General features: G+C 54.5%; 11 protein-coding genes across 11 annotated transcripts in view; 4 read left to right on the top strand and 7 right to left on the bottom strand.

Annotated features, from left to right (window-relative positions):
* Positions 1 to 56: 56 nt before the first annotated feature.
* On the bottom strand, positions 57 to 1,319 carry SNOG_00361 (hypothetical protein; the record flags this gene model as incomplete). Its single annotated transcript, XM_001790998.1, has 2 exons — positions 57 to 797; positions 942 to 1,319. 2 exons carry the CDS (start codon positions 1,317 to 1,319, stop codon positions 57 to 59), a joined length of 1,119 nt encoding a protein of 372 aa, XP_001791050.1.
* Positions 1,320 to 3,965: 2,646 nt separating this feature from the next.
* On the bottom strand, positions 3,966 to 6,922 carry SNOG_00360 (hypothetical protein; the record flags this gene model as incomplete). The annotated part of the gene is made up of 4 exons (XM_001790997.1): positions 3,966 to 5,818; positions 5,867 to 6,149; positions 6,199 to 6,565; positions 6,641 to 6,922. The coding sequence occupies 4 exons, from the start codon at positions 6,920 to 6,922 to the stop codon at positions 4,510 to 4,512; spliced, it is 2,241 nt and encodes a 746-aa protein (XP_001791049.1). The 3' UTR covers positions 3,966 to 4,509.
* Positions 6,923 to 7,068: 146 nt separating this feature from the next.
* Positions 7,069 to 7,441, bottom strand: SNOG_00359 (hypothetical protein; the record flags this gene model as incomplete). The annotated part of the gene is made up of 2 exons (XM_001790996.1): positions 7,069 to 7,214; positions 7,402 to 7,441. 2 exons carry the CDS (start codon positions 7,439 to 7,441, stop codon positions 7,069 to 7,071), a joined length of 186 nt encoding a protein of 61 aa, XP_001791048.1.
* Positions 7,442 to 7,452: 11 nt separating this feature from the next.
* Positions 7,453 to 7,866, bottom strand: SNOG_00358 (hypothetical protein; the record flags this gene model as incomplete). Its single annotated transcript, XM_001790995.1, has 3 exons — positions 7,453 to 7,627; positions 7,650 to 7,663; positions 7,717 to 7,866. 3 exons carry the CDS (start codon positions 7,864 to 7,866, stop codon positions 7,453 to 7,455), a joined length of 339 nt encoding a protein of 112 aa, XP_001791047.1.
* A 71-nt stretch (positions 7,867 to 7,937) lies between these two features.
* SNOG_00356 (hypothetical protein) lies at positions 7,938 to 12,415 on the top strand (the record flags this gene model as incomplete). The annotated part of the gene is made up of 6 exons (XM_001790994.1): positions 7,938 to 8,363; positions 8,390 to 8,961; positions 9,069 to 9,917; positions 9,985 to 11,711; positions 11,799 to 12,002; positions 12,126 to 12,415. The coding sequence occupies 6 exons, from the start codon at positions 7,938 to 7,940 to the stop codon at positions 12,413 to 12,415; spliced, it is 4,068 nt and encodes a 1,355-aa protein (XP_001791046.1).
* A 385-nt stretch (positions 12,416 to 12,800) lies between these two features.
* On the top strand, positions 12,801 to 14,716 carry SNOG_00355 (hypothetical protein; the record flags this gene model as incomplete). The annotated part of the gene is made up of 3 exons (XM_001790993.1): positions 12,801 to 12,899; positions 12,943 to 14,087; positions 14,141 to 14,716. The coding sequence occupies 3 exons, from the start codon at positions 12,801 to 12,803 to the stop codon at positions 14,550 to 14,552; spliced, it is 1,656 nt and encodes a 551-aa protein (XP_001791045.1). The 3' UTR covers positions 14,553 to 14,716.
* SNOG_00354 (hypothetical protein) lies at positions 14,697 to 15,861 on the bottom strand. Its single transcript, XM_001790992.1, has 2 exons — positions 15,665 to 15,861; positions 14,697 to 15,571 (listed from the first exon to the last, which is right to left on the bottom strand). The coding sequence occupies exons 1-2, from the start codon at positions 15,857 to 15,859 to the stop codon at positions 15,050 to 15,052; spliced, it is 717 nt and encodes a 238-aa protein (XP_001791044.1). The 5' UTR covers positions 15,860 to 15,861; the 3' UTR covers positions 14,697 to 15,049.
* Positions 15,862 to 16,151: 290 nt separating this feature from the next.
* Positions 16,152 to 17,961, top strand: SNOG_00353 (hypothetical protein; the record flags this gene model as incomplete). The annotated part of the gene is made up of 3 exons (XM_001790991.1): positions 16,152 to 16,238; positions 16,290 to 16,453; positions 16,485 to 17,961. The coding sequence occupies 3 exons, from the start codon at positions 16,152 to 16,154 to the stop codon at positions 17,959 to 17,961; spliced, it is 1,728 nt and encodes a 575-aa protein (XP_001791043.1).
* Positions 17,962 to 18,139: 178 nt separating this feature from the next.
* On the bottom strand, positions 18,140 to 18,988 carry SNOG_00352 (hypothetical protein; the record flags this gene model as incomplete). Its single annotated transcript, XM_001790990.1, has 1 exon — positions 18,140 to 18,988. The coding sequence occupies one exon, from the start codon at positions 18,986 to 18,988 to the stop codon at positions 18,140 to 18,142; it is 849 nt and encodes a 282-aa protein (XP_001791042.1).
* Positions 18,989 to 19,872: 884 nt separating this feature from the next.
* SNOG_00351 (hypothetical protein) lies at positions 19,873 to 22,035 on the bottom strand (the record flags this gene model as incomplete). Its single annotated transcript, XM_001790989.1, has 2 exons — positions 19,873 to 20,414; positions 20,733 to 22,035. The coding sequence occupies 2 exons, from the start codon at positions 22,033 to 22,035 to the stop codon at positions 19,873 to 19,875; spliced, it is 1,845 nt and encodes a 614-aa protein (XP_001791041.1).
* A 1,412-nt stretch (positions 22,036 to 23,447) lies between these two features.
* The window catches only part of SNOG_00350 (hypothetical protein), a gene marked incomplete at both ends in the record, with an annotated part of 2,433 nt that continues 856 nt past the window's right edge, over positions 23,448 to 25,024 (top strand). Inside the window, 2 exons of the mRNA XM_001790988.1 lie at positions 23,448 to 24,176; positions 24,292 to 24,997. Coding sequence (XP_001791040.1) covers positions 23,448 to 24,176; positions 24,292 to 24,997 — 1,435 coding nt within the window. The remainder of the gene's footprint in view (positions 24,177 to 24,291; positions 24,998 to 25,024) is intronic.

Raw genomic sequence — 25,024 nt, 5'->3', positions numbered from 1 at the left:
CCTCCTATGCTAATGCTATGCGTTCCAAACCGAATGCAATGCAATATAAGAACCATCTACTCGTCTAAAAATCGCACATTCGTCACGTCACCGAGTCCAAACCCACTCGCGATCGGGTCCGAGCCAATCTTGCCCGTCTCAACATCACGCTGATACACGACAACGTTCTCCGACAAACCGTTCGCAACCGCAATCTTATCGCCCTTGGTATTCAAGTTGAAATGCCTGGGCTTCATCCCGCCGCTCGCGACAATCTCCACAAACTCCAACTGGCCCGACTCGAGCGGCTTGAACGTGATGATGGAATCGCTCTGGATCTTCGTCTCGTTCTTCGGATCCGCATTCGGCACCGTGAACATCGGCGCCAGCCGGTTCGACGCAATGATGAACTTGTTGTCTGGCGAGGTCAAGATCTCAGCGGCGCCGGCGCCCGCGGGCGGCTCCTTGTCGCCAAACATGCTGAACTCGCCTACTTCGGCGAATTCCAGACCACCGCATTCGGGATACGTGACGTTGTAGGAGACGATCTTGTTGCTGAGCTCGTGGAGCAGGAAGAGCTTCGTGTCCCAGGGCTTGCCGTCAGGCTGCCAGAAGACGGCGTGGCGCGGGCCGTAGCCAGCCTTGGCTTTGAGGGGCGGTTGCTCGGTGAGGGACTTGTTGGCCAGGCCAACGCCGTAGATGCGCACGAGGTCGGCGCCGAGAATCCGGGAAGAAGGACGTATTGGCCAAAGGGGTCGCGGAGGGGCTTGGTGGACATGCGCGGTGTCCTGGCGCGCTGGGACCGAGGCGTTGGCGATCTTTGCTGGGGAAGGTAAAGTTCTGCATGGCCTGGAAAGGTGTTGTTGTCTGTGACTGCAAACGTGGAAATACCAGGCCGGGGTGTACTGCGGAAATGGTTAGTGATACTGCTCATAGAGTTGGGAGGTCGGGTGAATACGTACATGAGCCAAAGCAATAGAGCTATCGTCCTTGCCGAAGAAAGCGCTCGAGACCGGTCCGCCGAGCGTACTCGCGTTGGACAGCTTCGTTAGCTTTCCCTCGCTGTCGAGGGAAAGCATCGTTATGCTTCCCGTTGGGTTGAATTCATCCACGCATAGCACCTTGGTCTTGTCCGGAGAAACCTCGAGCCAGCTGGACTGCGAACCGCAGTCTTGGTTCTTTTGGGTCACTTCCAAGCTGCTGGTGCCGTTGGTGTGAACGAGGGTACTGATAGTTCCTGGTGAGCCATATGGCTGGGGACCATACGAGGAGATGATGAGCTTGAGAGCGTGTGAGGAGGTTATGAAGGGGAGTACGCTGAGAAGATTGCGTGTGTACATTGTGTAAGATCTTGAGTGTAGTGTAGTACGTAAGGCTAGTTAGGTGGTTCGTAAAATGATCGTTGCCAGTCGGGAATAAGGAATCTTTACTTGTCGAGCGAGAGATTAGAGTTGGAGGAAGATTATGATCTGCGCAAAGTACCAGCAAAGCGCGAAAGGAACCGTTGTGTGTTATGTGACAGCTCTTTAATGTTTCAGAATTTCCAACAGTGCATGTTGTATGGCTGTGAACGCTTTATGTGACCCTTTGTTAGTGAACGTTGTGAGTGGGGTGTGGTTGGTATGTGCCTTACGTTGTGAATTACAGCGGGGGCTCGCCCGGCTACCAGTGTCAACTATATGTAAGTGCCATGTAAGGGCCGGGAATGGGGTAAACTGGAATAATATGAGACTGCTATTGTCGCAAACCTAAGCCGTGGTAAATGGCGGAATGTTTATGTCCAATGGGCGCCTATGGACAAGGCCGGCCATCGGGCCTTTACACGCTTACCTTCCACACTAGGCGTGCTCGCAATTTTGCAACGTCGCAGAGCAATCATCTACAGGTAGGGTAAGTAAGACGAAATTTCCGTGAAGAGTCCATGTGACTCTTTAGTTTTGCGCTGCTTCATAGGTCACACAAAGACTTGGTGTTGTTTCAGAAGCTCTTGTCAGCTCAGCCACCACACAAATGAAAATGAACATCACTGAAATCAAAAGAACACGTTAAAAAAACGAGAATAAATGATGATTAGATGACTCGACAATTACTCATATAACCATGCTGCATATGCAGCCTGTTGGCAGTCATGGATCCTGGACTCCGAGTCGACAAAACATTAAAAGAAGAAAAACGCCTTTTCATAAAGGCAGCTGTGTAAACATCCAAGATATCCCACCCCCAAAAACAAATGGGTATTCTTACATTGTGACGGTGCGCGATGGCGTGATTTAATGAACCAACTTTCAATATAACATCAAGGGACGAAGATCAACATTGACAAGTCGTAGCCATTCACGCTTAAGATGACCCTGCGGTCACTGCAGCGGGTGCCTTGGGGTGAGTCTGCGCTGTTGGCGTCCTCTGTTCCTCGGACGCAACTTCACCGTTGCTCTCCGAGCTCACGTGTTTCCGCCATTGTGAGAGAGATTCATCCATATCGTTCTTGTCGGCCGTAGGGTTCTTTTCAAAGTCGAAACGATCGCTCAAGCGGTAGGCTTTGTTGGTCGTTTCCCAGTGCGACCTCAGTGCATCCAGTTCAGAAGCAAGGTTGTCTAGTGCCATCGAGTTACGTGTCGCAGTAGAACCTCGTCGAGCTGAGGCATCGGGCGTACTGGAACCGTCATTCTCGCTGTAGAGCGATTCTGCTGATGCGATGCTGTCGTGGTTTCGATGGCGGGTATGTTCTCCATTGGTACTGCCAGCGGGCAGCTGAGACTGGCGTCGATAAGTGTCTACAGAGGTCTCGAATTGGTCCAGGAATATTTGCACACGGCTCTCGGCCTCGCGGGCTCGTTCCTCGACAATCACATGCTGGCGGCGGAGAGCCTCAAGGTCGCCGCGTGTCTGCTCAGCAGACGACTCCGCTTCTTTCATTCGAGTGGTGGCAGCTTCTGCTTCTTGGCGGGCAGCAGATACTTCTGCCTGCATCCTGGCAAGCTGTTGTTCAAGATTGGTAACCGTGGCCTTGGTCTTCTCTTGTGATTCTGACAGTTCTGAGCGGAGCTGTGCTTTTTCTGTCTCCCATTGACTACTCTGCTCCTCGGTGGGACCGCGAGTAGAACTTCGCGCCTGCTCTAACTCTTCCTCAAGTTTGGAGTTCGCAGTCTTGTAGCGGTCAAGTTCCTGTTTCATCTTTGCGAGCATTTTCTCGGTGCCACGTAGATATTTGACCGCAGCTTGATGATCGTTATGCAGGGCTTGGAGCTTCTCCTCCCACTCCTTGCTTACTTCATGCTCACGCTGCTCGAAAACGGTCCTGAGTTCCTCATGCACCTTGTTCATCGAGTCGATTTGTTGCTCGAGTTCTCGCACGCGGTTGAGTTCGGGGGTGCCGAAACGAGAGTTTGGACTGTCCAGGACTCTCGAGCGTCGGGCGTCCATTGGGTTGACACCTCGCTCCTCGAGAAGATTTCTCAGACTCTTCAACTGGACCTCAAATGCGTTGCTCTCAAGACGTAGACGTTCATGACGCTGATGGATCTCCGCCTTTTCAGCTTCCGAGGCCTGCATATCTCGCATAGACTGTTGGAGTTGTTTGCGAATCGTGAGGCCTTCCCGACTGGACTGCTCCTGATAAGCTTCCAGACCAGCGATCCTCTCCTCCGCACGGCGTAGTTTCTCGGATGCTTGATCAGCAGCAGCTTGGTTCTTACGTGCCATAACGTTGGCAGATTCGACTTGCTGTTGCAGAATAATCACGCGTTCGTCCATTGCATTGGAATTCCAGTCCGAAGGTCCGGCAGCCCTGTCTAAACCAGCCATGACCGCTTGACGATGATGGCGGGCCTCCTCGGCATGCTTCTCAGCAATCGTTTCAGCGTCGCGCAGCTTCTGTGATGCAGTTTCTAACTCTGTCATGCCAAGTTCGTGCTCAGTCCGAAGCTGGGCGAGCTTTTGTCGAAGATGCTCACTCTGAGCTTTCTCCTCTTCGAGCCTCTGCTCCAGAAGAGCAGTCTTGTCAGATGACGAGGCTACGGCGTCTCGCAAAGACCCAAGTAAAGACACATGCCGCGTCGCGTCCTCAGTCAATCTTGCGAGCTTTGAACTCATCTCTTGCTTATCCACAGCCAACAGCTTGGCTGATGTCTCTGCTTCTGCCGCACTGGCAGATGCTTCACGTGCCACCCGTTCGGCTTCATGCAGATCAGCTCGAAGACTTTCACATTCGGCTGTAGCTTTCTGTCGTGTAGAGTCGAGCTCACGCACACGATTTTGAGCTGCTTCCGCAGTCTCCTCTGCAAGCTGCTTCGCCCTTTTCTCCGCCTCCAGTTCAGAGGTTATCTTGCCCAGCTTTTTAGACAACTCACTTGTGGGCAGCCAACGATGCAACCAATCGGCGATCTGATGTCCTGAATGCGATCCTGGTCGGGTGTTGCTGTACTGCGAGTTGCATCTGGTTGGGGCGTGCCGCTTTGGCTACCACCGCCATGAGCAGCCAGTTTCGTCTTAGCGTAGATGGCCTCATTCACAGCCGCGTCACGTTGTCTCTCAACTTCGGCCGATTCTCTTCGCTGCGTCCTCGCCCTGACTTTTGATAGAACCTTGTACGCGCTCAAGTTCAGATTTCATCTTGAAAAGAGCTTCGAGCAGTGGTTTGTCTTCATCTCGAAGAGACTCGGTAGACCGTTCATCGAAGCTAGGACTGGTTGAGGTAGGATTGTAACCCGCTTTACGGGCCAGCGCAAGCTCCGAGGCATACCATGCGTTTCGACTCTTAGCGAGTTCTAGATCGCGAAGAAGGTCATCGTTTTGTTGATTAGTCGCGGGAGATGCGCCTAGTCCACTATCGATTGGGCGACGTTCAGCATCACGACTCATACTTCGTTGCTGCTGCGTTTCGATTGAGCGCCTCGGTGTAGAATGGTCAGCGCTATCCTGCGACAACTGCTGGCGGTGCGAACGAGACGTGTTTCTCGATCCTACACTGCCAGAACGTGTGGTGTCTATAGACTCCTTGGGCGTTCGCTGACTCACGGCGTCGGAAGTCTTTCGGGACAGATCTGCAGTCAAAGGACTGTCGTTGCTCAAGGGTGATCGGTTCTCTCGGTCGAGCGTGCCAGCAAAGCCGGTATCTATTGGAGGTCCATATGTTCGATCGCCTTTAGTTGGTGTCCTGCTCCTGCCATTGGCCATGCCATGCACATTGGCTCCGTTGACGCGAGGCTGCGGAGGTTGCTGTAGTGGTGGAGGACCGGGTGGTGGTTGGCCAGCTGCACGAGGTAAGCGCGATCCACCAGCACCAACGTTGTTGCCCATGGCATCAGGGGTTCGGGACAGTTGGGGTCCAGGCAACATGCTTTCGCGCCTTGGAGGGGGAGTCTTGCCTTGAGGAATACCGCTCCTTTCACCACCACTCAACTTGCGGGGCGTGTTCAGCGCTTGTTGAGGGGGTGCAGTTTCGTTGGGCGGATAACGGATCTTTGAAGTGTCCAGGATGTAGGAAAGACTGAGCTCGTTCCTATCACTGGCTGAAGAGCTAGGCTCGCCAGCCATGACAACAATGTGTTTCCCGAATGCAGTCATGCTGTGACCGGATCGCGCTGACGGTGAATGGCCCATGTTTTGAAACATGTACCAGCGGCGAGATGTGATGCGGAAAGCTGCAAGGTCACCAAGGTCAACGCCTTCCTGCGTACGGCCACCGAAAATGTACATGGTGTCGTTGACAAGCGCAGCAGAATGTCCCTCCCGCGCAACTGGAATGTAGCCGATGCAGTCGAGCTCAGCCCACGCATTTGTGCGCGGATCATATGTCCAGACGTCGTTGAACCAAGTAATGCCGTCAGTGCCACCGAATCTGTAGATAGTTAGCTGCTAGACGGGAGTAGTACTTCAGAGCACCTACAGATATAGCTTGTCGTTCCAGGTAATTACAGAGTGGTTGGTACGGGCAGGTGGTGATCTGCCCTGGGGGGAGACCTGATCCTTGCTGTTCGGCAGGAGAACCTCCCAGCGACTGGTCGAGGATTGCAGTGAGTTCAGGTCAAATGCAACTAGGTCGTTGAAGAACAGCCCCTCGACCTGTCCACCGAAAATGTAAATCTTTGAACCGAGGATGTTCAATGTGTGCCCGTAGCGGCCGGTAGGACGAGCGCCTTGTGGTAATGCGCGGGACCAGTGTTTCGTGGCTGTAAGTCATGAGCTGGTGCGATTGGAGCCCATGAGCGGCAGACTTACATGTGTTCAACAAGTAGAGCGTATCGTCCAAGTCGTCATTGTCGGCCAATTTCGTGTCACCGCCAAATACAATGAACGCATTGCCCACCAGCAGACTGGCATGCCCTACGCGCGGCCCAGGCCCGTCTCCTGTAGTGGAAATAGGGTAGCATGCCATGCTTCCGTTGCCCATCTCGGTCAGCCACAAATCGCCCTTGACAGTCGCACCACCAACAAGGCCTCCCATGAGGTATATTGTGCCATCCTTGGATGCAGTTGAATTTATGGCGGCGCCGTAACGTGGAAATGGGTTGCCGGCGGTGAAATTGAGACGTCGGGACGCCCACGGGTATGGGGAGTCTGGTGCGCTACCCAGGCCTCTGGCATTCTGCAGATGTTGTTAGTCGACGCGCGGCCACTTGTGCGGAGGCCACCTTGAGAGGGTGCGTCTGCGCAAACATACCTGTGGGTTGGGGTCTGCGCGGTCCCGCAGTGCTTTTGGCTCTGGCGCTGTCGCATTGCCCTGGTTGTTGAGAGAACTGAACGAGTTGTTCACGCTGCTCCCTGGCGTAGGCGTCTGCGACTGCGGACCAGGTCGGTTCTTCTCGCCATCACGAATGGCTGCACCGTTGGGAGGAGCGCCGACTGGTGGTGGTGCCGGGCCGTGTGAGGAAGTTATCTCGCGGGTGGCTGCCGGCAGCGCATTGGACTGCTGCTTGTTCTTCTTGCCGAAGAGGAAGGACATGGCGTCAGATTAGACTGGGAGCGTCGTGGAGGGCGCCGGTGCCGGTCAAGCACGCATTCGGCCTGCGATGGCTCGTGGAGATGTTGTGCGCCGAAGGGAGGCTGGAGGCTGGGGACAGGTGCCGAATTCGGGATCTCGAAAGCAGGTCAGGCGGGGGTGTGGTGAAGGAGGGCTGCGCGCATGTCGTTCACAGCGTCGCCGGGGTGCACAGGTCCAAGGACGTTGCGGCGGGTGGTGTACGGTAGCGATGAGGCGTGGTAGCGATGGTGGTGGTGACTTGGCGGGACAATCGCTGTAAGACGGTAGTCTCGCAGGTATTACCTAGGCAAGATACTAGGTTTGAGACCAGTAATGCAGCTTGCACAGGGCAGCGCGAACAGACGGACGTTGGCTTCAAAGTTACAGACAAGCGAAGGCCAAAGTGTTCGTTGCTGGCTACTGCAAATGACCAGCGGAAGTGCTCCCTAGACCCGATTTACTTCTCGCGGCGCCCCTGAGAACGCGAGGATCTACAGCCATGACAGGGCTCCCTACGCGCCACCATTGGCTGCACCGAGCATGCACATGCACGGCGGACCAACAATAACCAACAATAACCAGACGTCTGGCTGCCATCGCCGCTGGCCTTCCAAGGCTTCTCGTGTGGCTGTGAAGTGCGAGACACTCTCGTAACGCTCCGCTGTCTTGATCGCCCGCGCAGTGGCTCTAGAGGCATGCAGCCACGTACCGTCGCCCTCGGCACTGGAATATGTACCAACTGTGGAGTGCAGCGGCCTGCAGCTCACGTGACTCACCGCCGTCCCCTTCGCGCCTAGTCTCATGTGCACTGGGCGCGAAGCTTGACGCGAATGCTCACCGCGGTCCATGTAGCACTCGGGCAGCGTCACTGACGCAAATCTGCTGCAATCAATCCAACACGTCCAACGGCTCATATAACCCGCCATTTCGCAAGGTCGCGCTTGCCTTGCACACGTAGCAGATCCCCAGACATGGGCATCGTCTGCGCGCCTCCACCATGAGACCCTCCGACGACCTGCCCCTCCGCAACGGCCATCCACACCCCAATCCGTTGGCCTCACATGCGACCGTCCACGCCGGAGCAAACAACATGGCTCTAGATGCGCCGGCAATCCAAGAGTCCAACGGCACATCATCCTCGCGCCCTGGCACCGCCGCGACCAGCAGATCAATCAGCAGGGTCCTTCGAGATGAACAAGCTGGAGCTGCCCAGGGTGCTTCGACTGGCACCTCTGGCCGGCCAGGCATGCTGCGCGCAAAAAGCGACTTCGGGCCCCGCCCTCCTGCGCCGCCAACAGAGAGTGCCGACGAGGGCAGCGTTGACGGGCATTTCACCATTCGCCATGGTTGGGCCGACCAGCTGGGCTCGGAGGAGTACTCGAACTTATTGACATCTGTGTGTGAATCTCTAGGACCACAGATGGTGCACAAGGCTGACTAGCTGGACAGAACTTCTTCATGTACTACACAGACAAGAAACACGAGACAGGCGGCCACCCCAAAGGCGAGAACAGCCCATTCCCCGTCCAAGAATGGCGCATGAGAGACAGGCTGAAGACTGTTTCTGCCGTCCTTGCGCTGTGCCTCAACATTGGTGTGGACCCTCCGGATGTCATCAAGACCAACCCATGCGCGAAGGAAGAGTGCTGGATAGATCCAACCGTAACCTCCCAGACGCCCGGACACACTCCCATGAACCAAATCGGGAAAGCTCTCCAGACGCAGTACGAGCAGCTTAGCATGCGCACTCGCTACAAGCTGCTCCTCGACCCTACCACAGAAGAGACGAGGAAATACACATCCACGCTAAGACGCAATGCGCGGAACGAGAGGGTGCTGTTCCACTACAATGGCCATGGCGTACCCAAGCCGACGAGTTCAGGCGAAATATGGGTGTTCAACCGCAACTATACGCAGTACATTCCGCTGTCCCTCTATGACTTGCAGACTTGGATTGGAGCTCCCAGCCTCTTTGTTTACGATTGCTCCGATGCCGGTCTCATCATCAGCAATTTCAACAAGTTTGCCGAGAAACATCAGACTGAATTTCGAGGAAGCGCGGCGAAGAGATCCAAATGCTGAGTACGTTGACTTCAGCGACTGCATCCACCTGGCAGCGTGCAGAGAGAAGGAGTCTCTACCCCACCAACCCCGAGCTGCCGGCAGATATCTTCACCTCATGTCTGACAGATCCTATAACCATGGCCGTGCAATTCTTCATCTTGCAAGATCCACTCCCCACCAATGTCAGTCTCCGAGACGCCCACAACATCCCTGGAAAAGTCTCTGAGCGTAGAACGCCCATAGGCGAGCTCAATTGGATCTTCACGGCCATTACTGACACCATTGCATGGAACTCGTTGTCAAAACCTCTCTTCAAGAAATTGTTTCGCCAAGACCTCATGGTAGCCGCACTCTTCCGCAACTATCTTCTTGCACAGAGAATCATGCGCGTCTACCATTGCCATCCTGTCTCACATCCCGAGATCCCTCAAACCCACGATCATCCGCTCTGGCGCAGCTGGGATCTAGCTGTCGAGCTAATACTTGCACAACTTCCAGATCTCCAGGCAGAAGCGCGTGGTGAGAAGGAATACGTCTACAAGCATTCGGAGTTCTTCTCGGAGCAGCTGACAGCCTTTGAGGTATACTTGACCCAAGGAGCAGTGGAGCAGAAGATCCCCGAGCAACTTCCCATTGTGCTTCAAGTATTACTTAGCCAGGTCCATCGCCTTCGTGCGCTCATTCTTCTTTCGAGCTTCCTAGATCACGGACCATGGGCTGTGAATCTAGCGCTCAGTATCGGCATATTCCCGTACGTGCTGAAGCTGCTCCAGTCACAGGCGAACGAACTTAAGCCGGTTATGGTCTTTATATGGGCCCGAATTCTTGCGGTTGATCAGTCTTGCCAGGCTGATTTGCTCAAAGACAACGGATATCAATACTTCATCAACATCTTCAATCCCAATTCAGGTATGTGATGCGCCTAACTTGTGTTGTACAGCATGCCAACGTAGTATAGGTATTCCCATTCAGAACGCCAGCGAACACCGAGCAATGTGCGCCTTCATCATCTCCATGTTTTGTAAAGACTATAATCAAGGCCAACGTGCATCACTGAGCACAGAATTAGTAGAGAGTTGCCTCGATCATCTCAAAGACATGCAAAATCCTTTGCTTAGGCAATGGTCATGTCTTTGTTTGAGCAAACTCTGGGTCAACTTCGAAGAAGCCAAATGGGTGGGTATTCGCTGCATGGCCCATGAGCGGCTATGCGAGCTTATAGTAGATCCTGTGGCCGAGGTCAGAGCCGCAATGCTGCACGCTCTGGCGTCTTTCTTGGGCATTCGGGATGTGACTGCTCAAGTCGCTAACATCGAAGAGTCAATTGCATCCATGGTCCTTGTCGTTACTATGGATGGCAACAGTATGGTACGGCGAGAACTGCTCATGTTCTTCTCGGTTTTTGTTGCACGCTACAAGTCACGGTTCCTTGTTGCTGCCTATGAGCAATTCCTGGCCGAAAAGAGTAGTGCAACTCCAGCACAAACCGAAGACAAACAGGGTGATGCTCTGTTCATGAAATCGCGGACATCATCAGATCCCGAGGTTCCAGCCCCAGCACCGGGCCTTTGCTCACAAAACACTATATACTCTGCTATCTGGAAGGAATTGCTGGTCATGTCTGTTGACCCACATCCCGAGATCGCCAAGGAGGCGGGCATCGTTGTGGACCATATACTATTAGCTTTGTCCGAGTCTTCCCTGGCTAAGCACGTACAGTCCCACTTCGAAGAGGCCGTGAAGGAAGTTCAGGCTGCTCGTCCAATCCGCCGTACTGCGGAGGACGCATCGTACCAGCAGAAATCGTCCCATCCTCCCACGCCGACTAAAGACTCTAGTTATCTGTCACTATTTGGTAGCATACGCAAGTCAACAAGCGTCGGCGCATCGCTGAAGAATCTATGGACGAGTCACGAGCCCGCAACGTCACCTCAGAAGCAGTCTTCAAGAAACAAGGAAGAGAGCGCTGCCACAGCACCAGAGTCGAGACCGCAAACCCCCGAAAAGTACCACGTGGAAGAAGAGCCCAAATCGCGGGGCTTCAGGCCTCGAGACCTGTCGCAAAAGCCAGAGATACCATTGAAAAGTGTGTTCTTTGAGTGGTCAGTGGAGTACTTCCGTGAGCCGCAGATGAAGCCGACAGAGGCGGACGAACCCGGTAGCACAGACTATAACGGCAGGTTGTGGCGTAGAAATCGGAACGATAAGATTATTGCTGAGACGCAACCTCTGAAGGAAGTCTCGGTCTCCAATCGCTGGGATGTGCCTCGAGGCTACTTCGACAATCTCAGCCAGCCCATGAAGATGTGCTTCCACCAGTTCGAAGACCACCTTGTTGTGACAGACAACCGGGATACTATCAACATCATTGATTACTCGAAGTCCGTTGTCAGGAAGAACTGCTTCTCCAATGGCAATCCTCCAGACTCGAGAATCACAGACGTTCGCTTCATTAACGAAGATGACCAAGCTCTACTAATGACGGGCTCAAGCGACGGTGTCATAAAGATCTTCCGCAACTACGACTCCAAAGGGCGAACGGAACTGGTCACTGGCTTCAGAGCGTTGACTGATCTCGTATCTAGCAACAAGAACGCTGGGCTGGTGTTCGACTGGCAACAGGGACGGGGCTTAGTATTGGTTGCTGGTGATGTCAAGGTTATCCGGGTTTGGAATGCGGGCACCGAAGTTTGCACCAGCGTAAGTTGTATAACGATGAAAGGATGTTGGCCTTACTGACTTTTTCAGGACATACCTGCCCGATCTGGTTCTTGCATTACCTCCCTGACCTCAGACCAAGTAGAAGGAGACGTTTTTGTCGCTGGATTTGGTGATGGTGCCATTCGCGTCTACGATCAGCGCCAGAAGCCCGCCACGGCCATGGTCAAAGTATGGAAAGAACACAAGCAGTGGGTCACGAATGTGCATCTGCAGCGAGGCGGCCAGCGCGAGCTCGTCAGTGGCTGTCGGAGTGGTGAGGTCAAGCTCTGGGACATCCGTATGGATCGGAGCGTAAAGACAATTATGGCCACAACCGACCACCTGCGCACGTTGAGTGTTCACGAACATGCACCTGTGTTTGCGACGTAAGTATTGATGATCTCAAGCCCTACTTCTCCAGCTGACAAGTGTAGTGGAACACAAAAGCATCGCGTCAAGATCTTCAACATCAATAGCGGCCAACCCGTCTCCTACTTTGAGCCGTACTCCGGTTTCCTCCGCGACCGATCAGCTCCCATTGCAGCTACCGCGTTTCATCCGCATAGACTCATGATCGCTGCTTCGGCTCTACACGACAACCATGTCAACATATTCGCCTGCCACGAACCGAAACATTCCGCGATCAAGACGGTCAAGCTATGGGAAGGCCCTACTACCACTCCCGGCAGGGTATCATCTCTGAATGTTTAATTGTGGCGATGTCGAACTTTTTGAGTAACAGTATTTGGGCCCTAAGAATAGACGTACTCTTTACGGCCTCTCAGGTGTTTGTGCGGCGTTCACTCATGCAAGGTTTAGGATATTCTTGGGTTTTGGTCATTGCATAGCATTGCGAGCGGGATTATCACTAGCATGTCGGAAAGTTTTCAGATACGTATTGGTAGTTTCTAATGCACCAGCCGACCACAGGGTTCACTGCATGCATCCTCTCATGTGTGAGCGTACCTGAAGTGCCTGACTCGGCCGCGACACGCTAGCGATGGTGGGGCAATGAATCATAGCCCCGCCATGGACATGTAAATTCGTAGCATTGAAAGTGCACACGACAAGCAATTCTTCTAACAGTTCAACGACAATGAGTGACGCTGCACCCCCAAATGAGCCGCCGCAGGGCGAGGCTCCCTCGAAGAACGCCCTGAAGAAGGCGCAGAAGGAGAAGGAGAAGGCATGTTATGTCCAACCCTTCATGTTTTGACTTGGTGCTAACAGTATAGCAGGCAGAGAAAAAGGCCGCAGCGAAAGCCCGTGAACTCGCCGAACGTGCCAAAAAGGACGCTGATGATGCCGCTGACGTTTCTGCCGGCTCGTATGGCGACCTTCCACTGTGCGGTTCGACCGACTTCAAGCCCACGGGCACGCCGCGTACCGACCTTGCTCAAGCTTCCGAGAACGAGGACAAGGAAATCACATTCCGGTGCTGGGTTGAAAATGCGCGTGTTCAGTCCGCGAAGCTCGCTTTCCTCAATTTGCGCCAGGGTCTCAACACAGTGCAGGCTGTCGTGGCTGCCAGCGAGAAGCTGAGCAAGCAGATGGTCAAGTACTGTGGAAGTGTGAGCACGGAGAGCACACTCCTCGTCACCGGCCTGGTCAAGCGTGTAAAGGAGCCCATCAAGAGTGCTTCCATCAAGGACTTTGAGATCCACGTCCAGAAGCTGTTCATTGAGGTCAAGGCCGACGTCCCTCTGCCGCTTCAGGTCGAGGATGCGGAACGGCCTCTGCCTACGACCGAGGAAGAGCAGCAACAGGAGGAAGGTGACAAGCAGCCGCTCGTCAGTCTCAATACCAGATTGAACAACAGGACCATCGACCTGCGCGCGAAGATCAACCAGTCCATCTTCGTCATCAAGAGCGGTGTCTGCGCCATATTCCAGGAGTTCCTTTCCAAGAAGGGTTTTGTACTCGTCCATACTCCCAAGATTCTCGGCGCAGCATCAGAAGGTGGTGCCAATGTCTTCGAGCTCAAGTACTTCGACCGCCCAGCATATCTTGCCCAATCACCACAGTTCTACAAGCAGATGCTCATTGCCTCGCGCTTCCAGAAGGTCATGGAGATCGGCCCAGTGTTCCGCGCAGAAAACTCGAACACCGCGCGTCATTTGACCGAGTTCACGGGTCTCGATCTGGAGATGGAGTTCCAGGAGAACTACCACGAAGTCATTCGCGTTCTGGAAGACCTGATGCTGTTCATCTTCACTGAGCTGAATGCGCGATACAAGAAGGAGACTGAGCTTGTCCGTGGCGTCTACCACGTCGACGAGTTCAAGCTGCCCGAGTCCGGCAAGGTCCCACGGATACCCTTCAAGGAGGGCATCGCCATGCTCCGTGAAGCCGGCGAAGAGCTCAACGACTACGACGACTTATCGTGAGTCTACCACCCCACTTATGCTCATACCCACACATCTAACATACCCGCAGCACCCCACAAGAAAAGCTCCTCGGCAAGCTCGTTCTCCAAAAATACAACACCGACTTCTACACCCTCGACCAATTCCCCCTCGCCATCCGTCCTGCGTACACCATGCCCTCGCCCGCCGACCCGCTCCTGTCCAACTCGTACGACATGTTCATGCGCGGCCAGGAAATCTGCTCCGGCGCCCAGCGTATCCACGACTCGAAACTGCTGGCTTCGCAGATGCGCAAGCACGACCCGCCGATTGACCCGGAGTCTGCTGGTACCAAGGACTACGTCGACTGCTTTAGGTTCGGATGTCCGCCGCATGGTGGTGGTGGCTTTGGGCTGGAGAGGATTGTCCAGTTTTGGCTGGGGCTGCCAAACATTCGCATGTGCAGTTTGTTCCCTAGGGACCCGCAGAGAGTTATTCCGTAGACAGCTGTTGCGAGCAGTGAGTTGCGGAAGGACAAAAGAGAAAGTCAAAGAGCTGGAACGGGACGTGAATGAAAGAGGGGAAATGCAATGTATGATTCGGCCACTGATGGATGGGCCTATAAAATGTACCATTTCCAGACACTATTTTGTGTGTTTCTGCTACACTTCTGTGTTCCGCTTCATCCTTGCGCCTCTGATACCTGCTTGCTTCGTGATGTCACTTAGCGACTCCCATGCACAGTAGTCCCATCTTGTTGCCAGACATGCCGGCAAACTTGCGCTCCTGTGACGGGCTGTGACGCCTTCTAGAGGCGGGTATGAGACGTCTCCATAGTGTAGGCTTAAACATGCCACGCCCGACCAGACGTCTGCGTTGACGTTGTTCTTGCCCAGCATCTGTCTTGAATACGTCTTCAGGACGAGCCCTGACTTTCCCAAAGCCACGGCTTGTAGACTTCACGACGGGCGATTCGAAAAACCCCTCGTCTTCTACATGTTCAAATCTTCTTCAAAATCTCGCCCACCATCTTCCTCTGGCCCGCTTCGCCCACGGCCTCCTCATCCACTCTCTGAAGCGCCTTGCCCACCGCCAACGTCCTGCCCACACTCCCCGCATCAACATGCACAACCCCGTTCCTGCCCACCGTAATCTCAAACCCAATCTTCTTGCCCAGCTCCTCCAGCAACACCAATTCTTCCTTGGGCGCCAACAATCTCCTCGCCATGCCCAGACTAATTGGGAACACCATGCCGCCCTTGAGTAGGCCTAGTCCTTCGGACTTTCCAGTCGCCGGGTCCACGCAGGTGAGTTCGGGCGCGCTGTCGCGCGGGCAGGAGACGATGCGCGTGTAGATGAGGGAGTTGGGGGGAAGTTGCGGGCGGGTCTTTTTTGTGGCGCCTTCGAAGGCGAGGTGCGGGAGGGCGGCGAAGGGGGTGTGCGGGGAGAGCAGGCAGTTGAAGGATTCGCCGGTGGAGTTGTTGACCGTGGCGATGACGAGGTCGTTGGGGTAGGGGATGTACTGTGGTGGTGTTAGTTTAGAACCTTAGTTGTAGAGAATTGTATGTGTAGAATAGGACTGCGACGGCATGCTTGGGGGGGGATGGTGGCTTACTCGACCGCTGTTGGTTTCTACGGATGCTGCGTTCTTCTTGTTGTCGGTCACCAGTGCGCCCGCGACGGTTGTTACTACGGTGCTGGGTGGGATGTGTCGCAGTCCGGGGCCAAGTTTCAATGTCTTGCGCTTCCCGGTGCCAGTTGGCAGCGCATGAGGTGGGATCTCGTCGCCAGGCAGAACGAGTGTTGCCATGGTCGCAGTTGGTTTAGAAGGAGTGTGGTGATTTTGCTGTCGTCTCGACGTGATGTCAATGTTAGGACTGCTAGTAAACGTGGGTAAAGTGGCCCATGCGCACTTGCGCATGTCTCGAACTTTTTCGTTGGACCTTGAAATTTCTTAGACGCGAAGAAGACACGACCAAGGGCAGACTATTGGCACGCATATTACCGCGGCCACTCCTTCCATCTTTTTTTCGACAACTCAACCTTGGCTTTTTTCACCTGGCCAGAAACAGAACACTGCTGTAGCGACTGCCCCGCCAAAGATGGCCGCGCAAAATGACCCCACGCAGAGGGTTGCCATAGGATTGTCCTTTGGCAACTCTTACAGCTCGATCGCTTACACCTCTCCTGTGGGTCGCGGAATTTTCCAGTGATATAGGGATATACTAATACCATGACAGGAAGGAAAAGTCGAAGTTATCGCCAACGAGGACGGAGACCGACAGATCCCCACAGCCCTGTCATACGTAGAGGGAGAGGAGCTTCACGGTGGACAGGCGAAGAGCCAACTCGTCCGCAATGCTAAGAACACTGTCGCCTATTTCCGCGACTTCTTGGGCCAAGAGTAGGCTTGTCTTCCCACTATCCGGGCCCAGTGCTGACTCTCGCAGTTTCAAATCGATTGACCCTTCACCCGCCCACCAGTCGGCACACCCCTTAGAAAACGGCGACAGCGTTGCCTTCAGCGTCCGCGACACCGAGGAAGAGAAGGAGAACACGATTACCGTAGGAGAGGTCACAACGCGCCACCTAAGGCGGTTACGCCAATCCTCGTCCGACTACCTGGGCAAGGACGTCAACGCCGCCGTCATCACAGTCCCCACCAACTTCTCCGATGCTCAAAAAGAAGCCCTAAAGGCCGCGGCCAAGGATGCTGGACTCGAGGTCTTGCAATTCATCCACGAGCCAACTGCTGCCCTACTGGCATACGACGCCCGCCCCGGCGCCCAGGTTTCAGACAAGACCATTGTTGTCGCTGACCTCGGTGGTACCCGCTCAGACATTGCTGTCATTGCCGCTCGTGGTGGCATCTACACCATTCTGGCCACTACGCACGACTACGATGTCAGTGGCTTCAAGCTGGACCAGGTTCTGATCGAGTACTTCGCCAAGGAGTTCATCAAGAAGCACAAGTCTGCTGGCGACCCTCGGGAAAACGACCGTTCAATGGCTAAGCTTAAGCTGGAGTGCGAGGCTGTCAAGAAGGCGCTCTCAATAGGAACCACCGCCAACTTCTCGGTGGAGAGCTTGGTCGGTGGTGTTGACTTCACCGCAACCATCAACCGCACACGTTACGACCTTCTCGGCAACAAGCTCTTTGCTGCATTCACCCGCCTGGTTACTCAAGCAGTGGAGAAGGCCGGACTTGATCCCCTGGACGTTACCGAAATCATCCTTGCCGGTGGAAACTCCCACACACCAAAGGTCGCTGCTGCGGTAGGCTCAGCTTTCCCCGAAACCACCACCGTCATGGCGCCTTCTACCTCGTCAACTGCAATCAACCCCTCTGAGCTTGCCGTGCGCGGTGCCGCTATCCAGGCCAGCCTGATCCAGGAGTTCGAGCTCGAGGACATTGAGCAGAGCACACACCCCATGGTCACTGTCACCCCTCATCTGACCACCGCCGTCGGTGTTCTGTGCATATCCGGCGACGAGTCCAACGGTGTTTTCCACTCCATCGTCGACGCAGAGACCCAACTCCCCGTCCGACGGACCGCCATCGTCGCCACCCCCAAGGCTGGCGGCGACGTCCTGATCAAGCTCGCCGAAGGCTCGCGACACATCAAGGTCACCAAGCCCGAGCCCAAGCCTAAGAAGGAGAGCAACGACTCGGACGATGAGGATGACAGCGAAGACGACGAGAGCGATGAGGAGGAGGAACTCCGGGAAAAGACGTGGAAGGTTGGCAATGTGCTTAGCGAGGCGGCTATTCGTGGCGTCAAGAAGGGCGGCAAGGTCGAGATCCAGCTCAACATTGGCGCTGACTTGAGCATAAACGCTACGTATCGGGAGGTTGGTGGAAAGGGCGGTGTCCGTGGTATTATCCAGGGCGCAAAGGCGAACGGTACTTAGGCTTGCGAATATGGCAGGTTGAAGGACACAAATATGACGGCTTGTGAAGTATGATGAATTGGAGCACTCGAACGAGCATTTTGCCGCTCGAATCTTGTTCTCTGAAAGCTTTTATCCTAGATTTTTTCCCATGACCAGTTTGGCTGATGCACAAAATACAAAATGAATGCATCAATCATCACCGATTCCTCAGCATCCTCACATGCGGCCTCATCCTCTGCCCCATGCTCGTCTCCCTGATCCATCTCTCATACGTCATGCCCTCACGCACAGGTGGCAAATCAGCATAATGCCACCGCCGCAGTTCCCAACTCTCCTTGTCCAACTGATCCGTCAACAGCAACTCCAGCGCGCCCACCTCGGCCCCCTCGTCCCCCAAATGCCACTCCGTACTCTGCGCAATATGCAAGTAGCGCAAGCGGCCGAGGTACCGCTCGTCAAGCAGCGCCCACAGCTCAACGGCCGTGAAGCTGCGATTCGGATCGATGCTCGTCTGGCCCGAACTCACGAGCGTGAGTGTCTGAAGGGGTTTCGCTTCTCTCCAGCGCCCCGCATTCCAATCGTCTGGGACATTACCGAATCTCGCGTCGATGTAATCCAGCGCGACGCTCAGACTATGCAGGTTCGGACACCAGTCCAACACGCCGTTGAACCTCCCGTGTTTGACAGCGGGTAAGTCGCGGAGTTCCACGACCGTCAGCGCACTCGCGAGATTCTGCAGCAGCGGCCTCACGCCCTTGTGATCGAGGCCCGGACAATGCAGGATACTAATGCTTGCGAGCGTGGGCGGGAAGTTGTCCGGGCTGCGCAACATATCCCACAGGAACTGGCCGCTGACACTCCCCGATAGACTGAGGTGCTGGAGAATTGGCGGCCAGCGGACGTTCATGGCGCTCTCCTTTGCTTCGTAGGACGAGTTGCAGCGCGGGAGGTAAAGCTCGCGCAGCTCAGGCAGCTGGCGAATCGTCTGGTTGAGGCTCTGGAAGGAAATCGCTTCAGACACGAGGGAAAGATCCAGGACACGCATATGTATGCATTTACTCAGCGACGCCCAGCAATTAATCGCAAACGAGGCCTGGGGCGCAATGAACGTCTGTAGCGAGTTCTTCGTGCGGCCGAGTAATCCTATTCCCACATTGTTAGCACTACTGATCCTCAAAGTGTGTAAAGAGGGAGTATGCAAACTCACTCGCGGTAGTAGCTTTATTGCTATTGTGCACAATATGGCTCAAATCCAACACCCTTACCAGCCCCGCCAGACTACTCGGGCGTATCCTCGGAATCACACTCGGGCATATCGTGCGTACAAATCGCTCATACGCGCGCCCAGAAAGGTACGGCGACTCGTACAGTTTCCGAATGCCCACGTCGTACCACTGGCGACTGACGCAGCAGAAGCGCGCAAGAGACTCTTGTCGCGCGTGTGTTTCCCATGCTTCGACGTATTCGAGAATTTCTAGCAGGAGCTCGTCGGGGAGATAGTTTGCGAAACTCATATGGTAGGCGAAGGGTTGGCACGTGGTGGGGAAGTATATGATTGGTATGGAGAGGCGGATGTGCATGTGGTGGTCGAGGTAAAGGTAAAAGACGAATGACGCATTGAGGTGGGACTGATTAATGTCCGCTTATGTCCGAAGATATCTACTGCACTACACGACTCCCATCACTTGTCACTTTTCACATCATCACGCATGTAGAAGGTATTTGCGTAACTCATTTTTTTTGCGCTCCTCAAACTTCGGCCTGCTTGATGTGCGATGACTGCTCATCTCATGAAGCTTTAAGGCTCCCATTTTCGCACTATCGCGCTCAGCAGCTATTGAAGAGACTTGAGCAGCTGTGCGTCTTCCATATCAGTTCCATAACCATCCCCCCTAGTCCGCCTTTCCATATGATCCGCGCTCTCCAGACTCACCACTGACTAGCACGCGTTGCCATCTTGACCAGGCCCACCCTCCTAGGATCTCCAATGGATCCGAAAGGAAGAGATCTTGTCTTATCGCTTGGGGGCACCATTCGTGCGAAATCCTTAACTTGTACCTCATGATGTTGACTGGCTACTTGCAGGTGCTCGGTATCTGAGAGCTTCCCAGCACCAGCGAAGAAGCTGTTGTTTCCATCTGGACCAAGATCTCGCACATCTGCAGGGGGCACCTTCCAGGCTCGTGTGAAGTAGGAACCACCACTCCCGTTGCGATACTCCTCGATGTACTCAGAGAAGCCTTCATAGAGGCGTACGAAAGGAACAGTGTTCTTAATCTCATTGCTGTCAACAATACCTGCAGCGTCGCCAATGGCACCAGGACGGCGACTCCTGCTGCCAGCTGCAGCAGCAGACATGAGAGACGTGGCGTACTCTCTCTGTCGTGCTGGGCGATGGCCATCACGATACCAGTCTTGGAGCTTCTCTTCCTCGCTCACATGGGTGAAAAGTGATGCCGTGGGGTCATTAGCTGTTGGTATTGAATCCGTGAAGAATGGTCCCTTGAAGTTCTGTGTTGTCGGTGCTTGTTTGCTGAGTCCATTCGCTATTACATGTTCTGGCACTTCCCGTCGGAGTATGTCGGGGTCACTGAACTGGAGCGCCGCTGGGCTGCTGTCATCCGTTTTCGACTGAGTCAAAACAGGAGTTTTGGGAGGTGCCTCTGGTACAGACGGAGTTGCGGTCTCCATACGTGGGACAGTGCGATATGGATTTGCGATTGTCAGGCCTGGAGCAGGAAACAAAGATCGAGCTGTAAGATGTGATCCTTCGAATCTTGGGATCATACGTCCCTGGACTGGAGCATCTAAGAGCTCTGTATACTCGGCGTTTGTGGACATGCGACTTCCAGGCTTTTGATCCACACCCACGATCTCTGGGGACGAGTGCGCTGGCGGCTTGTCAGATGAATTGCTCTGTCCATCGGAGAAGGTGGCTCCGCTGGATGCTTCCTCACCGAACCCAATATCGCGAAGACTTGGCTGCGTCAGTCGTGATCCATCGCGAGTAGTGTTTGAGTCGCCCTGTCGCTGTGGGGTAGTCACGGCGATGTTTTGGTTCAGCGCGTGTGCTAGAGCAGGAAACTCATATCTGAGATCAAGAGAGCCCTTCACCTCTCCGTAATCAAACCTAGGAAAGGTGCTGCTGGGATGTTTACGTTGCACGGAGTTCGTTTTCGAAACGAAAGGGTCGTCGAGTTGTTCCTTTGTGACGAGATTGTGTGAGGGATCAGAAGTTGTCTTGATGGTTTGTCCGGAAGAATGACCCAGGCTTACGTGGGACACACTGTCCTGAATCACTTCCTGAGTGGCTTCTGCTGAGGAAAGAGATGTTCCTTTCGCGTGAACGACGTTTGGGAACATGCTCGGAACCATACCGAGTTCTTCTTGGGGGAAGGTGATCTGGACAACATCCTTCTCTCTGTCCTCGGCGGCCATCTTGAAGTGCAATAGAGCGTCACGAGACGGGTCGATGCCTTTCAGCCGCTCAGATGCCAACGAACCCTCGACTTTGTCACGAGAGTAACAATATCTGCCAATACTCTCCCACTGGAACGAGGCAGATGACCATTGGTGTGCGGAAACGTCGCGATTCGGATGACCGATGAAGACTACTTGGCCATCGAACTCGCCCAGTTCTTCGTGCAGGCGAATCTGATCAGGCAACTTGCCGAACAGCTCTGTATATCGGTCTCTGCCACTGGTGTGGGCTTCCGTCCATGAGCTTGCCTGGCCTCTGCCCTTTGCAGCAAGGAACTGCGGGAAGTGATTCGCACCCTCGGTGATGAGGCGGTGCTGCGCACGACCTTGGGAGGCTTGAAAGTTTGGTGTCGAGCGATTGTAGCGCAACAGCTCTGGGGAACTTGTCATGAAAGTTGATGGCGGCGAGTTGTTGACGTGTAGCAGACGTTCCAAGTTCTCAGCTGTCGAGGAAGCATTCTCGCAAGCCACGCTGAGCTCACTGGTCTGCGCTGGCTTCCATGGGTCTTGTCCAATCTTCCTGTGGGGCTGGAGCTTGATGATACCAGCCATAAAGTATGGTGACGGTTCAGAGACATGCTCGTTGTCGACGGGACAGAAGCGGCGCGCCATGTCTGCGAACGTCTTCGTATGCGCTGGAGACTCGACAGCGGGATCCTCGTGTGTCACTCCGCGCTGTTTAGCAGATCCCAATTGGAACAGCGACTGTGACTTGTAGGTTGGGGTCCAGTTGTCGTAGTCGTCCTCGGGATCTTGATCGCTGTCGGGTCGAGGGACAACTCGGATATGGGAATGAGAGGAGCTGTCGGTATTCGTAGGCGTTCCGAATGGCAGTCTTCCCTTATTGCCATGCGCAAGAGTAGGGGCACGGCGAGCTAGAGGCGGTCAGTTACCGAATAGGTCTTGGAGTTGCGCGAAACTCACTGCGCCGGCCACTCCGGGGTCTAGCTTTGAACGCCAGCTTGGCTGCTCGATGCGATTAACTCTGAGGTCAAGCGGCTGTCTTTTTTTGAAGTATTTGAGCGATGTGTGGGTGGACGTGGGCGGTCGAGCGTATCAGTTGGTAGTCGACGGGTTGACGTAGGCAACGCTTCACGAAGGCGTGATGTTCCGACGAGGAAGGTGCGATATAGCGGCAGCAGGCGAATCGGGAAGTGACCACGAAGATACGACTGCGAAGATACGACTGATTGGCGAGATAGCGATTGTGATTGAATCGGCCTCCAAGCACTTGAGGCTGTCTACAGCTCCGAGGACCAGCCACTGCTACACTCTTGACGCCGCTGGGAGCAGTTAGCCCGCCTGTCACTTGCTATTTAAGTCAAGAACGCCCCTTAGTAATTGAGTTTCCCCCAGCCCTTGGATGGTCCTCCAGTTAATACAACCTGTGGCAATTGCCTGCAAACCCTCAGTCCAGCCCGTGCCCAGGTGTGCAAGGTGAATAGGCTACATACATACGAAGCAAATATGCGGACTCTAAGGCCACAGTCTCATTTCATATCTCCTGGTTATCAGCTTATCGACCTCGCCCCCACAAAGGCCAAAATCCAGGTATGGGTGGAACGGCCCGCTCTGTCTCTGGTGAAGGTGAAGGTGAAGACGACCACCACCACCGCGCACTCTCCGCACACCGTCAAAGTTACTGTCCGCTCTTCGCCACCGCTGCCGTTCGAAAATCGCGCAAGGCAACAAGCCCCAGCCTCCTCTTTCGCTGTTCGACAATAGCAAAAGCAGAGCTCACTGCAGAATGGCTATTGAACCGCTCACTCTCATCGCCGCCACAACTGTTCACCGTGGAGGAGGCTGGAAGGCCGACTAGATAAAGTTTCTGCCTCACCCCTACTTCCTCTCTACAAACTCTTTTCTGCAAGCTCAACTTAACTCTCTATTCTCCGATTCTTACGTTCTGCGAACGATTCCTTGCGATACCCTTCTCATTGACGCCGGTCGTCTTTACTATTCTCAATACCTCATTACCCTCCCTCACTCACACTCCTGGCGCCAGTTGTCACAAGGTTTCCAAGATGTCTTACAACCATCAACGCGCCCCGGCTGCCCAACCTGAGACTGGCTCTTCAGGTTTTGGCGCCGATTGCTTTGACAGCATGGTGTCAATTGACGACAACTTCAACGTCTACTATGGCGGCTTCGAGGACACTCTGCGACTTGAAGACGTGGATTGGGCTCCCTTCACTTGCGGCATTGCTCCCGGCGAGATTCTTCAAGCACCCGAATACGCAGGCGCAGGTCAATTTGACCTTAATGGCCTGGAGCCTTCTGCCAACTTTCGACAAGACTTCTCCGCTCAGCAGCCTCCTATCTTCTCCAGCGCGGATGCAGATGCGCTCTTTGCAGGGCTCGGCCCAGATGCATCGCTTCCGGTCGTCGAGCAGCAGAACAATCAAGCCTTGGACGAGTTTCAGCGAGATCTCGCGCCCTTGGTTTCGGCTCCGGCCAGCGCCGCTTCAACTCCAGTCGCGGATCACTTCACCTCAGACGCCGATCTCCCAGTGGATGACGAAGAGCTTGAGGACGATTCCAACTCCTTGTTCTCGGATACGCCCAGTGCTGCTGAATCTCCAGTCCAAGAGCACTTCACCTCGGATGATGACCTCACTATAGAGAATGAACAACCTCACCAGAACGCATTCAACATTGAAGTCCCTGCTTCCGCTGGCGCACACCAATCCGAGACCGACTATCTCCATCTTGATGACATGGCCTTGGAGCAGCAGCAACAGCTCTGGAATTTTGTCCATGGCGCTGACCAGCAATCCCTCCCACCTTATCTCCTGCCCCTCCGCTGGCGCATTTGAAAACGGCTGTCATCTCGGCTCTGATGGGGAGGCTTTGATCGAACAGTCGCAGCATACCTTCAACACCTATCAGAACTTGCAACAGTCTCCACCTGAGTCCAACATCGCGTCTAGCGACGGTTCGAGCCAGCTCCAAGTGCAAGCCAACTCGACTTCAGACGCTCCGGCGCCCATGTCAGAGCAGCAGCTAGAGATGTTTCGCAGGCATATGGCCACTCAGTTGAACAGGCCAGGCCTCACCAAGCAGGCAAAGTTTGACTACCTTCGCAGCGTCCCAGCTCACATCATGGATCAGTTGAGGATCGCCCATCCTATGCCCTCAGCTCAACATCGGGCTACAGCGCCTGAAGTTCCTGGACAGACGTCTCAGCAGAACAGTGCGATGTACCAGCAGTCTGATGTGTCATACCAACCCCAGGCTCAATCTGCTCGCATTCCACCCCAGCAGAACTTTTCGATGCTCTACGGGTCTGCTGAGCCATCTCAGCCACAAGTACCTTCTTTCCAGCCACCTCAAAAGAATGGCTTTATGTTCCAAGACGCCATGGCACCGTTCCCATCGCAGACTCCCCTTACTCACGGCTCGCCTCTGCAAAACAGTGCGATGTTCCTTCAGTCCACTGGACCGTCCCACTCGCAAGCCTCTCTTGCTCGCGGTTCACCTGTGCAGTCTCTTCAGCCAGCACGAAAGGCGCGCGGCCGTCGTCCAGCTCCGATAGCTAAACCTGCACCTTTCACCCAGCTTTCAGCTGATGATTGTATCAACATGATGTCACCTACGCCAT

This window comes from Parastagonospora nodorum (genome assembly GCF_000146915.1).
Source record: "Parastagonospora nodorum SN15 chromosome Unknown scaffold_1, whole genome shotgun sequence".
NCBI lineage: Eukaryota > Fungi > Ascomycota > Dothideomycetes > Pleosporales > Phaeosphaeriaceae > Parastagonospora > Parastagonospora nodorum.
The sequence above is the reverse complement of the archived record's forward strand: the minus strand, read 5'-3'. Positions and strand labels throughout refer to the sequence as shown.